At 39.6% G+C, this 12,569-nt stretch overlaps 1 protein-coding gene across 1 annotated transcript in view; it reads right to left on the reverse strand.

Annotated features, from left to right (window-relative positions):
- fgd4a (FYVE, RhoGEF and PH domain containing 4a) overlaps nucleotides 1-12,569 on the reverse strand; it is a 68,965-nt gene extending 56,396 nt beyond the window's left edge. Inside the window, exon 1 of the mRNA XM_077515919.1 lies at nucleotides 12,273-12,569. Within this exon, the coding sequence (XP_077372045.1) occupies nucleotides 12,273-12,369 (97 nt within the window). The 5' untranslated portion in view covers nucleotides 12,370-12,569. The remainder of the gene's footprint in view (nucleotides 1-12,272) is intronic.

A 12,569-nucleotide genomic window follows, 5' to 3' on the forward strand; every position in this document is an offset into this window, starting at 1 on the left:
GTTTAAATTATTTTTTTCTGTGTCTAGGATGATCACCAAATTTGATGTGTGGTCTGAAACTAGCACAAAAGAGCATCAATGGCAACAATGTCTCAATTTCTCAAAAAGATCGTTGACTCACATCCAGAAATGGATTGTGCTTAACCATTGACGTTCTATTGTACTGTTGTTTGCTAGCGCTCTATCAGCAGCTGTTAAACTGTCTGGACTAAATTCCACACACACATTCTTGATTGTATGCTACATACACCACCACCAAAACTCACAGGATTGTTTAAGGCTGTGCAGGCCTCATTAGGCGGCACGGTAATTAATAACTGGAAGAGTATAAATGCATCCAGATTTCAACATTGCCATAAGTGAGCTGAGTTGCCTGCAGGTTTCTGTACAAATGTGGATGTGTGCGTGTGCGAGGGTTTGCGTGCGTGTGTGTGTGCGCGTGTGTGTGTGTGTGTGTGTGTGTGTGTAAACTTCAGACAGGAAATCTGGTTGCTATATACAAAAAATGAAGAGTTACTTCCTGGGCATGTATAGTGCACAGTCATGAACTTCAAAGGTCAGCTCGCACATGTACACGCACACACTCACGCACACGAGAGAATTAGTGCCCAATTGCAATTTCGGATGACTGATGACATGCACTGAATCGTATTCGTTGATGAGGGTGTGTGCATATATGTGTGTGTGTTGGTGCTTATGGCCAACATCCAGCAATTACTATTACCCCTTTGTTGATGGGGGAAGGGAGTGCGCATGGCAATATGCAGCGATAACCATTCAATGGGGAGGGCGTGGTGCGATTCTTGTAACCGGGCAGAAAATGGATCGGCTATTCAGAAAACTCCAGAAATTCCTGATGGCCACCCGGCCCCTGACCTGGACATTACTTTGATTTTGAAATTGTTAACTTCTTAAAAGCAAATCAAATGTGACTGACATCTTACTATTATTTTATAAATTATATGCAGTGCACATATACAATTTTTATATTGGGCATCCGTAGTTTTTCCAAAAACCGAACCGTAGACAGCACAAGAAAAGTAACACACTCCCATCTTATGTTTCTACATTTGTCTTAACCACCTACTTTTATATGTTCAGCCCATCAGAAGAGGAACACAGAGAAGTGACACTAACTTGAAAATTTCTCACACCTTATCTGTCACTTTCAAACTACCGCTGGTGTCCCCCGTCAAAGCCTCGTCTGTGTGGCTGGCTCACACCCACAACACACTCTCACAACCACTCTAATCCATCTTTTCTGCTTTATGCCTGAGGTGATGGAGGACGGCAGCAACGTAGCTGCAGGCTATTGCCCACCACATCTCTATAAGCACAGAAGCGAGCGTGCCTCCAACACATCATTAATCAAATCAGGCTAATCTGTATGCATGCATCTCAGATACACAACATTTGTTTCATATTCTCTCCTGCTGTTTGAGGGTTAATGATGAATGGTTAGTGTTGTCTGAAAACGCACACCTCCGCCCCAACACACGCACGCACACACACACTGCATGTGCATGAGGGAACAGCTGACGGCAGGCAAGCAGTGCGTCTGGTAAGCATCTGCCCCCGCATCACAGACACCACCTGCACTGGATTGGTTCCTCCAATCAGCCTGGGACCCACGCCTACACCCTCCCTTGCTGTCAGTCTGAAAGCCAAGCAGTGATAAGCAAATGCATTCAACCATGCAGTTATTGACAGTGCTTGAGGAGCGTCTGAGTGCAAAAGATGCCTCGTTGCGTTCATTAGCTAGCTGTCTTAGCTTTTATCATCTTTCCCAGCTGGACTAAATCACTCGGACTATATCATACTTTAATGCACCAGATTAACGTATCAATGAGTCGAGTGCTTAATTATTCACATCAATCTACAATGAACTCACCTGTATAATCTTATTTAAATGTATTACAAAATTGTGCAATATGCAAGATAGTACTGTAATGCTGTATCATAAGCAATACAACAATTTGTGATAAAGGTTTGTAGAGTTGTAGGGCTTCACAGAACCATACAATTTTTAAGCATCTTTCAGTGGATGTAATGCGGTTCCACAAATTACAACCACAATGATGAATATACTTTATTGTTAGTACCTTGCTGACAGGAAAATGCTGTTATTCCTCTGTGCTTCAATGCAGTAACTCATCATCTGTAACTATTTGAATTGGTAGACTGCAGAGGGCCTTTAAAGGCCTAGTCTGCTGGTTTCATTCAGGAAAATGCACTTTTTAAATACAAGATTTAAACAAACTACTTCTCAGTTTACAGATCTGGGCTTCTCTTAATTTCTGGTGGTGATTTTGTCCTAAACCCCCCCCCCCCCCCCAGCCTGTATTTTGCCATTTTGTGTTTGTTTTGTAAATAGCGGGACGTTTCTGTGGAAAGAGAGTGTTTACACCCCTCCAGCCAATCACAGAGCGGGGGGTGGCGTGTCGCAAATGGGGCCGGGCGAATTTGTCTGCTGCGTGACATCACTCCCACGGCAATTTGACAGCACGCACAAATTATTATTATTTTTTTCACTCACTCACTCACTCACTCACTCACTCACTCACTCACAGAAGCTTACATGTGTGAATGAGTGAGTGAAAAAAAAAAAATCTGTGCGTGCTTTCAAATTGCCGCAGGAGTGACGTCACGCAGCCGACAAATTCGCCCGGCCCCGTTTGCGACACGAAAAGACAATTATCTTTGTATTAACCAAAATAAGTTATTTTCACACTATGTGGCGAGACAATCAAAAATGCTGATATGCTAGACTTTCTACATTGTGGTCATAAAGCATCCTGGATGCCATACGACCAATTGTGAGTGTGTTACTCACTTGTGTTTTATTTATGAAAAGCACTGAATAAATACATACAGGGTAGTGGAGTTACAGCTTCATGATAGGGAAGTGGTCTTGAAGAGATGAGTTTTGAGTTTGCTTTCAAAAAGAGGAAAAGAGGTAGTGTAGTGAACATTCACATGACTTGTGTGCAGGCCATATGGGTTCAGTTCGCACTTGACGGTCAGAATGTGAAAGCGAAAGGTTGTCTCTGTATATGATTGACTGGAACCAATCTAGACTTTAGTCTGCCTTTCAATCAAATTTGGCTCGGATAGGCTTCAACTTCCCGCCACCCTGAAAAGGATAAGAGGTCTTGAAAATGGATTAAAGCTATGTGGAAGGACGGCTTCATAATTGGGAAGCAGCGTTGCTTCCATTGTGAGGCAAAAAGAGGTAGAGCAATGTGAACAAGATGAGAAAGAACAGGAGTTGCAACTCTGAGAAGGTCGGACATACATGGAGGAGCAAGATTCTTAATTGCCATACATGTGTGCAGAAGAAGTTTAGATTGAATTCTGTTTTTAAGACCCAGTGGAGTTGCTGCAAAATGGGAATGGCATGGTGATGGGTGTTTAGACGATCAGCCTCCAACTTTGGATAGTATTGCTATAGTGCTAATGAGGAAAATTTCGGTTTGACCACTATTAATTTCCAGGAAATTTCAGTTGAACTATGATTACATTTCTCTGATAAAGGAAGAAATTATTGAGTTTGGTTGACTAGAAATGTAGTCCTGGTTGTCACACTTGAGAAGAGGATTAACTTTATGGAAAGTATTGTCATTGAGCAGGAAGTGGCAGAAAGAGCCCTAAGAACAGAGCCCTGGTGAACACCTTTGGTAACAGGGGAAGGATCTGATTTTTATTAAAAGATCAGGAGCTATTTGAGGTTACGCGTGTTATATCCGGTTAATTCACTCACATTTAACTGCAGAGGATGACGATTTTAATATGCATGTCAACAAACTAACACAAGGAGGATCTGATGGTATTTTTCAACTATGGATTGGAGAATTGGATTAAACTAACCATGCTCAGAAGTATGATAAAGCTTTGTAAGGGGCAGAGTGCTATTCTACTATACAGTATATCAAATAATTTTAGAACCTGCAATACTTTTGAGTGGAAAACATTAGATTAGATGCAGATGCTACTGAAACGATCACGCCAAGTAAAGTTCGGTACTATTCTGGACATTATCGCACACAAAGTATTTCACTAAGTTCACTAACTTTACTAGCTGGATTTGAGAATTTCTTCAATCTTGACCAACCACTGTGTAGACCAGACAGCTGACTGCATTTCATTTTGAAAGGTCACAGGCACATGTCCTTCAGTGGAATATAAACAGTGCACTGTGTGAAAGAGTAGGCCGGAGGCCATGGCTTGTTTAGACATTACATACGGTATGTCATCACAGTCATCCATTACAGTATGCTCCTGCCATCGTCATCTTTCATACATTTCCCAACCGCCATCCACTGGCTCATGTTTTGCTGGTTAGATGCATGATCCTGTGCTGCTGGGAAATATTGGTGATTTACCAATTTTCCTTGTGGATAAATACAGCATGGATCCAGCCATCTGTCCGGTTGTTTTATGTTTTTCAATTTATTCCCCCATCTACTTACTCCAGTTTTGGTGAGAACCGGAATTAAGATTAGGCTACCATCATTTAATTTCACTTTTTAGTTATTGAAACAATTTGCATAGACATCAAAAAGAGCAATGGCCAACCAGAACAAGCTAGAGCTGTCGTACTCCATCATACCCTATTTGGATGACATTTGTATTGTGTATATACATCTGAATTAGGGATGGGCAAGTATCAATATCAGGTATCAGTATGAGTATGGCCTAATTTCAAGATAAATGGACTGCTTTGATATAGTTCTTTTTATCTACAATCTACACCATATGGTAACCAAAGTGCTTTACAATGTCTCATATTCACCCATTCACACACACCAATGGTCGACTGCTGCCATGCAAATCGGGGTTCAGTGCCTTGCTCAAGGACACTTCGACATGGTCACCAGGGGTGAGGATCGAACCCACAACCTCACAGATGGGAGATGACCGCTGTACCACTGAGCCATGCCTAATCCATTTGGCCCAATTGGCCAATTGTGTTGGCCGATGTTTGAAGGCTGATTATAATCAGTGGCCCTAATGTTATTTATTTTATTTTAATTTTTTTGTTTTGTTTTTGCCTCCAGAAGTGATTCAACCACACCACTGAAACATGTTGAGTTATTTAGTCTAATGCAACCTTTTGAACACCTCAGTACAAGGTGAATGGCAACTCAAACACTATTAAAAGTGTAACCCCACACTGATTCTGACAAGTGGTGTCACTTGATCATGTGACACCCACTCCCACGTTGAAACAATAAGTGTGGTGAAAGGACTGGGGCTGGCTGGATAGCATTCCCAGCCTTTTCCTTCCTGCCGGCGAGAACGCAAGCAGAATGCTTCAGTGTTTTCGCTCTTTTGCTCTTGAAATAGGAAAAGACGGAGCAACTGGATGGAGCACTCCAACAATACACGCCACCCTAAGAAAGGTGAACACTGCAACACACATCCATGCAGAAAATACGTGCTCTTTATCACTGCACAAAAAAACACACACAACACAAACACAGTTGGGTAACGGGCCTTCAGGGACAGTGGCCAAAAGGCCAGAGTGGATGGAAAAAAAAAAAGTGTGGAGGGAGGAATGGTTCCCAGGCCTCTGTAGACAAAACTGCTTTTTTTAATCCAGCATGCCCCCTCGGACTGCGCTTCATTGCTTTGCAGCGGCAAGCTCGTTCACATGGAGACAAATGCTATGGCTCAGTGAATCTACGTATTCTGATAGGTGGTGTTGCCAAACATTCACATTAGTAAACCAGTCACTGCTGTACTTCAGCAGCACTGCTGAACAAAGACAACTTTCAAACACAAATCAGAGCGATAAAAGATCATTTCGACTTCATTCGGATGAAGGTTTTAAACCATCATTTCCACTTGTTTTGGTCAGACCTCTAATGATTTATCAAGCAAGACCAGCAGAAAAAGAAATGGTGAGCAATAGAAAGAAAGAAAAGATGGATACATGAGTTAATCTTGCTTTCTAAGGATATTTTATACACTTAAGTTGAAACAATACCATCTACATAAAAAACATAACACTGTAAGAAAGAGTAAAACCACTAAGAAAGCATTTCATTCTTCAAATAAAGCCTCTAAATCTTACCATAACAGCAGAGCAGACACATCTTTGCGTTTTTACCTTTCCGTCTCCAAAACCAGTACTTGCGCCGCCGTTTCATTGTCCAAATGTCTTTTATTTTGAAGAAAACAAAACAGATCTTCTGCCACCTATACTGTGATTGCTCACTTGTTCAGCTCACCCACCACAATTGAAACATCTCAGCTGAAACCTCTGATAATTGGTGGCAAAGCAGTCCATGTTGGCTGTAAAATTGCACAATTACACATAATGTTCAAGTTTTGATCATTATGTGTAAATCTGGTTCTAAAATGCTGTCCATCTCGGTAAATTTCTCTTTTCCACTCCACATCCTGCGAACAAAGAGCTACATCCAAGGCATGATGCTCTGCTGATACCAACTAAAGACAGGTACACCATGTAATCCACTAACACCTTCACGTAGTTCGGTCCTTCTGCAAAGTGGATGTTCACCATTTCAGAAAGTTGAGTTGTTCACAATTTGCTTGACATCATCGTCCTCCCAAGTTCCATCCTCAAAAAGTCGAGCGGGCTGAGGTTGGCGGTAAGGTAAAACTGTACTGTAGTTTTCTGGAAAGAACTTGACAATGGCAGGAGGAGGGGAAACAACACACAGTGTAGTCAGGAAACGCATGTGGAAAGGCTGAGACAGACCCTGTGCTGCCACTGATAGTCTTTTGTGTCTCGCTATAGTCGTTTGCTTCAATTCTGTGCTACAGTTCGCCAACCAGTAAAGTGCAAAAAGTCTGTTTAATATAACACCAGTCATCAACTATAAAATACATGGAGTTAGCTATCCTTATACTGGGTAAGTTCATTTGATTTTGTATTCAAATTTTCTCTGTGCTATTGCACTTTTGGGTACGCGTCAGATGTGGGTACCAACTGTAGTGGAACTTTCATGACAAACAAAGCTTCTCTTCTTCTTGTACTATACACCCACTTGCCAAGACGAAAGAACATGAAATGATGCCTTAATAGTGATGTATCTAATACAATTATCCACATGGGGGTCTTTACAAATACAAAGGCTCACCCCAATCCTACTGGTTGAGCTGGTGGCGCCAGTGGCAATATGAATGGTCCACCTAAAGTGGATGATGACCAGGACCACTAATATTATAGACAAGGCGGGGAGGGGAAAGGGTCCGATAGCAATGACGAAGATGCTACAAACAAATATACATTTCATATTACAATAAAAATTCTTCTGAAGCAGTCAAAAAATAAATTTGCTGTCACTCTATCCTGCCAGCACACACAAATGGTTGAATGAATCTGCTAGAAAAGACTCAAAATATAACTTATTTTCATTCCTGCCATTACAGAAGTAATGGGGTGATTTAACAGCCATTTTGCCGTGTACATTTTCCTGTAAAATGTCATGCCACAAGCTGTAACATAGCCAGGATAATCTCCAAGTAAATGTCAAAAAGAAATGTATATTAAAAAAAAAATAAAAAATGCCCCGGAAGGCCATGAGGGGATAAACGTGCATGATGTGGAACAAGCAGAAAAAGGGAGTAGATTGAAACATTCATCTGTATTTGCCGCCATCTGCTGGACTAATTACAAATTACACAGACACAACGCACAACATTGCCTTTAGGATTGTTCAACGACTGAGTTTGAATAGTCATGATTGAACCATTGCTATCTTTATGAAGTTATTCTGTTTCAGGTGGCAACGTTCCCTGGCCTTTAAATCACAGTAACACAAGCTAACTCAAGTTCACAGGGTAAAAAATAAAAATAAAATAAAATAAAATAAAATAAAATAAAATAAAATAAAATAAAATAAAATAAAATAAAATAAAATAAAATAAAAATAAAATAAAAATAAAAATAAAAATAAAAATAAAAATAAAAATAAAAATAAAAATAAAAATAAAATAAAATAATAATAATAATAATAAAAAAATATATATAATAATAATAATAATAATAATAATAATAATAATAATAATGATGTATATGGTATTGTATTGGCAGACGGCTCAAACATGGAATTCATGTCGGAGTAGTCATGAAGTGAACAGTGTCGTCAGAAGTGAGTTAAAGCCCTGGAGAGGACAGTAGGAGGGTTCAGCTGAGGATGAATGAGCGTCACTCAGACAACTGCTGCCAACACAGTCTTGATTCATATACTGTAGTCCCACTGCTTCTATCTAAGCAGACGCAAAACAAAAAGCTCCATTATTGTACACCGATTAGGTTGCCCTCACAGTACCACCCACTTCACTACACTCTTTATACTTTTAACAACAACAAACTGTACACAATAGGGACCAAAGTACTATAAAATTAACTTCCTCATATTCATTCATCATCCCTTGAAGCAAATACGAGGGGTTCTTTGGGCTCAAAGACACATCCTGTGAAATTAGGTATTAAATATACACATCATTATGTTGCCATTTGTTTTCTTAGTAAAAAAAAAAAAAAAAGGTGGTCTCAATATTAAGTGTTATTTGAATTTGTAGGTTGTTATGTACAAAATCACTGTATTCTGTTTTATTTAGTATGAACTTTTTTCTTTCTTTTTTTTTTACAATATTGTGATATTTTTTTTATATATATCGCCAACCTCCCCACAATATTGTGATAATTATCGTATTGCAACCTTCATATTGTGATGGTATCGTATTATGATGTTTGGATATTGTCACATGTTGTTTCAACTAACAACAACTACGTTACAGATACCTGGAAATAAAATATTCAAAAGTAATTATGACTAGTGGTGTTGAAAACTACATTGTAAATTCTGTACACAGCTAAGTTGGGAGTGTTGAAATTCGAGGTTTAAATTTTTGGCAGCTGATTTTAACTCCCAAATTGTAATTTTAACATTTCCAGAGTTAAAATGGTGTCTTGAGGGTGCTATTTCTCAGAGTTGATCACCTAAGATTTGCTGTTTTTGCACCTGCACTTCTCCATTTTGAGAAAGATGAGTCAACACCATTTTCCTCCTCCTCGCTTATCACTGAGAAACTGACAAGAGTTTGGGGCCATGAAGTTATTTTCACTCACAGAAGAGGCTGGTCCCCAGTGCAAGGTTGAAATTATCTCTCCAAAAGAGGTGTTCTCAAAGTTGGCCCTGCAGTGATGTTTTGTCAAATACCTGATGCACTTTTGGTTGTCACATTCTTAAGTATTTTGCAAAGATTTTTGATCACCATTACAATTCATCAAGAGATGAGGCAACTGGAAGTGGTGCACCCAGCCTTTTAAGATTTTGGCTGCTGGGGATCAAATCCCAATTTGGGTGAACATTTAACACCTCAAATAGTTAAATATTTACCACTGGGAGATTTTTTTTTTTGAATTCACTAAACACTTTAATTAACACTATAGGAGTAGACAGGAACTAGACACGGACCCGTCGCCATGGGCGGGCCTTGGGGGTCCGTGCCCGCCCTGTCAGTCAGCCGTGCCCGCCCTAGCAAGATGACTCACCAAGTATTCGTCCTATCAGTCACGTAAACTTGCGTCTTCTGTTTTCAGTAAAGCATGGCGTGCCAGCCAACCACATACATCCTTTCAAGTTTGGCTGTGATTGACAACTAAGCGAGCCAATGACAATCAGGATCAGGAGGGATGGGGTGGGGTGGGGGGAGCCGCGCGCTCTGCAGACGTGCCTTAGCCAAATCTACTTCCGGGTAGATAGTGCACATTTGCCGGTTGGCGCTGGGACAAAGACTGAGCAGTGAGCACGTCGTGCCGCTTTAATGGAAGCTACCAAATGCCAAACCTCGATCCAGGATGACACAGTTGACATCAATGGGAATCCTGAGTCCACTGGTTACGTTTACAAGTGAGTGTCAAACTTTTATTTTAATTAGTCAAGCCACACAGCACGGACGAATTGTAGCAATACACAGTATGCAATTAACAGACCCAAGCAGTCACACATACACAACAACAACTAAGGAGCATAAAATTATTTATCACTAAAGCAGTTGCAGTACAATGTGAGTTGAATTCTCTTTTTTTATTGCCAAGTTTGTTCAAGTTGATGACTGTCACTAAGTTCTAATTAAAAAAAACAGCACTTTACACATCCTTTTGGATTGATATTCTGCTTAGTTTTTCACGGAACACATATGTTGTTTCTGTATATCATCGACATAACTCAACCTTATTTCTAAATCACTTTAAAACAGCATACAAAGTGCTGTGCATGGAATAGAAATAGGTCTTTTAATAGACACAAGTGAAATAAAATAACTAGTGCTGTCAAACGATTAACATTTTTAATCTGATTAATCACACTTTTTAATTTTGATTAATCACGATTAATCAGCTAAATTATTTGCGTAATAAAAAATAAATACAAAATACCGTAATATTTTGACATTTACACATTTTATTATCTGAATGTCATTTGCAAATATTGATTAAATGCATGTACGCAATTGCATGCATGCGTGTATTGTTCAAAACGTAACAGCATCATATCAATTGGGTGCAATTAAGCAATTATTAATTAAACGGAAATTACTTTTGTTTTATCTAAAGTCCCGTTGGGGTGTTTTTTAAAGCGAAATTTACCACCGAGCACACCAACTGGAGTTACCCCGCTCAATTTGGAACAACAGGCGTAGGAAATGCTGTGCATTGACCTAATCACTGACCTGCGCAGCCTTCAATGTAACCATCCGCGGTTACGTTCAAGGCTCAAGTGCGGTCCAAAAAAAATCTGCATTAATACGTGATTAATGCGACAATTTTCTGTGATTAATTAATCTATTAATGCTTTAACTTTGACAGCCCTAAAAATAACACAAAATAAAATTAATTCGAGTAAATATAAGTAGATAAGTATACACGCAAATAAAATACAAAAAAAAAAAAATAATTTCTTCATAAGTATATAAATAAAATAACACAAAATACAGAAGGCACCATAAAAAAAGTAAAATGATGTGAAGTCTCATGCTGAGTCAAAGATCAAAGAATAGAGATGTCTGGCAAAAATGATAAGAAATTCTGTCCATATCGTACAGCCCGAATCCAACACGCAAATGAAGGCAACTGCTAGCCAATTCCAGATAGAAGGGGCTGGGTCACAGAGTCATTCATTCGGACATAGTTGTTTACAGAAGTGAAGAGTGGATTTGTTTCAAATGAACTTTTGAGTTGAATAAATGCAAAATGAACTACACATTTTTTTCAGTTTGTCTTTTAGATTTCAGAATGAACTGCCGCTTTTAAGTGACAGAAAATATTTCTGAACACTTTTGCAGTTGTCACAACATTAGATTTAGGTTAATAAAGTGTGCCCCCCCCCCCCCCCCAAAAAAAAGGTAATGCCCCCCCTACAATTTCTTTCTGGTGACGGGTCTGACTAGACACATTTATTTCCCCTCTGCGTCAGTGTTTGTTTTAACTCAATTTAACTCTGGAGATTGTAAACCTATATAAACTCAGGAAAATAGTTACACATATAGTCTAACACTGAATCCGTTTGACAAAGTACAGCCAAGAAAATAGATATGAAACATAGAGAATAGACTATTGAGAAAAATAAATCAATGGTTTTGACCATGTTTAACCAGCAAAGAAGGCCTTCGTTGCTCTGACACTACTGTATTATGTCATTGCCAACTACTGTATAACCCTAACCCTGCACACTCTTTGGAGATATAACAAGAGAGCGAAGTTCACATTACAAGTGCAGGCACTGTTCTCACTTGCATGTTTGCACATGCAGAGTTGCCAGGCATAAGCTACTCCCTGCTAATACGTTTGCAGAAAACAAATGCTCCCCCCATGAAAAAAAAAAAAACAAAAACCGCAAGAACTAGCATTCTGAACGTTAACTAATAACTAATAATACGCTGAAGTACCACGGTGCACATCTTAGCATGTTACAGTCACAATGCAGTTTAGAAAAAAAGTAAAGGGGAAAAAACGAGCCCTCCAGCTTGCAGACGCTTACACAACAGGCTGGCTGGAACTTGCCTGCAGACCTTCATACCTGCTCAGCCACTTGAGTTAGCAGTGATGTGTAAACATAGGGAAAAATGTACGTACTGTCCTGTTTGCTCACCCGAATGTTTTTAATTTTACAACACCGATCCAAATTTATCGTCATAGTCACACAAACACAAAAAAAAAACACAAACCACTGTGTAGCAGATTGAGCACATTTAAATTGTCAAGAAACAGCATCTTGAGGTAAACCTCAGCTCACCTGTGTCTCCATCCACCTCCAGACTTGGCTGTTTCCTGCGAAAAGCGACTCTACTAAAGCCCTCCATGCTTTTGTGTGACAAACGCTCCTCCAGCATCGAGACTCCCAAATTAGGCTCATTCACAAGTTGCCACGGACACGTAAAATAAAAAAATCTTCAAACTCCTCTTCAAAATGTTGCTCTTTTAATAAAAGGGGGTGACGCGACGGAATCTGTGAATAAAACATGTGGCGTTTGTACGTACGGAGTACAGTTGTATGCATGTCAGGTGTGTCAATTTCTTTCCCTTAGTGACG

The sequence above is a fragment of the Festucalex cinctus genome, chromosome 3, assembly GCF_051991245.1.
Source record: "Festucalex cinctus isolate MCC-2025b chromosome 3, RoL_Fcin_1.0, whole genome shotgun sequence".
Taxonomy (NCBI): domain Eukaryota; kingdom Metazoa; phylum Chordata; class Actinopteri; order Syngnathiformes; family Syngnathidae; genus Festucalex; species Festucalex cinctus.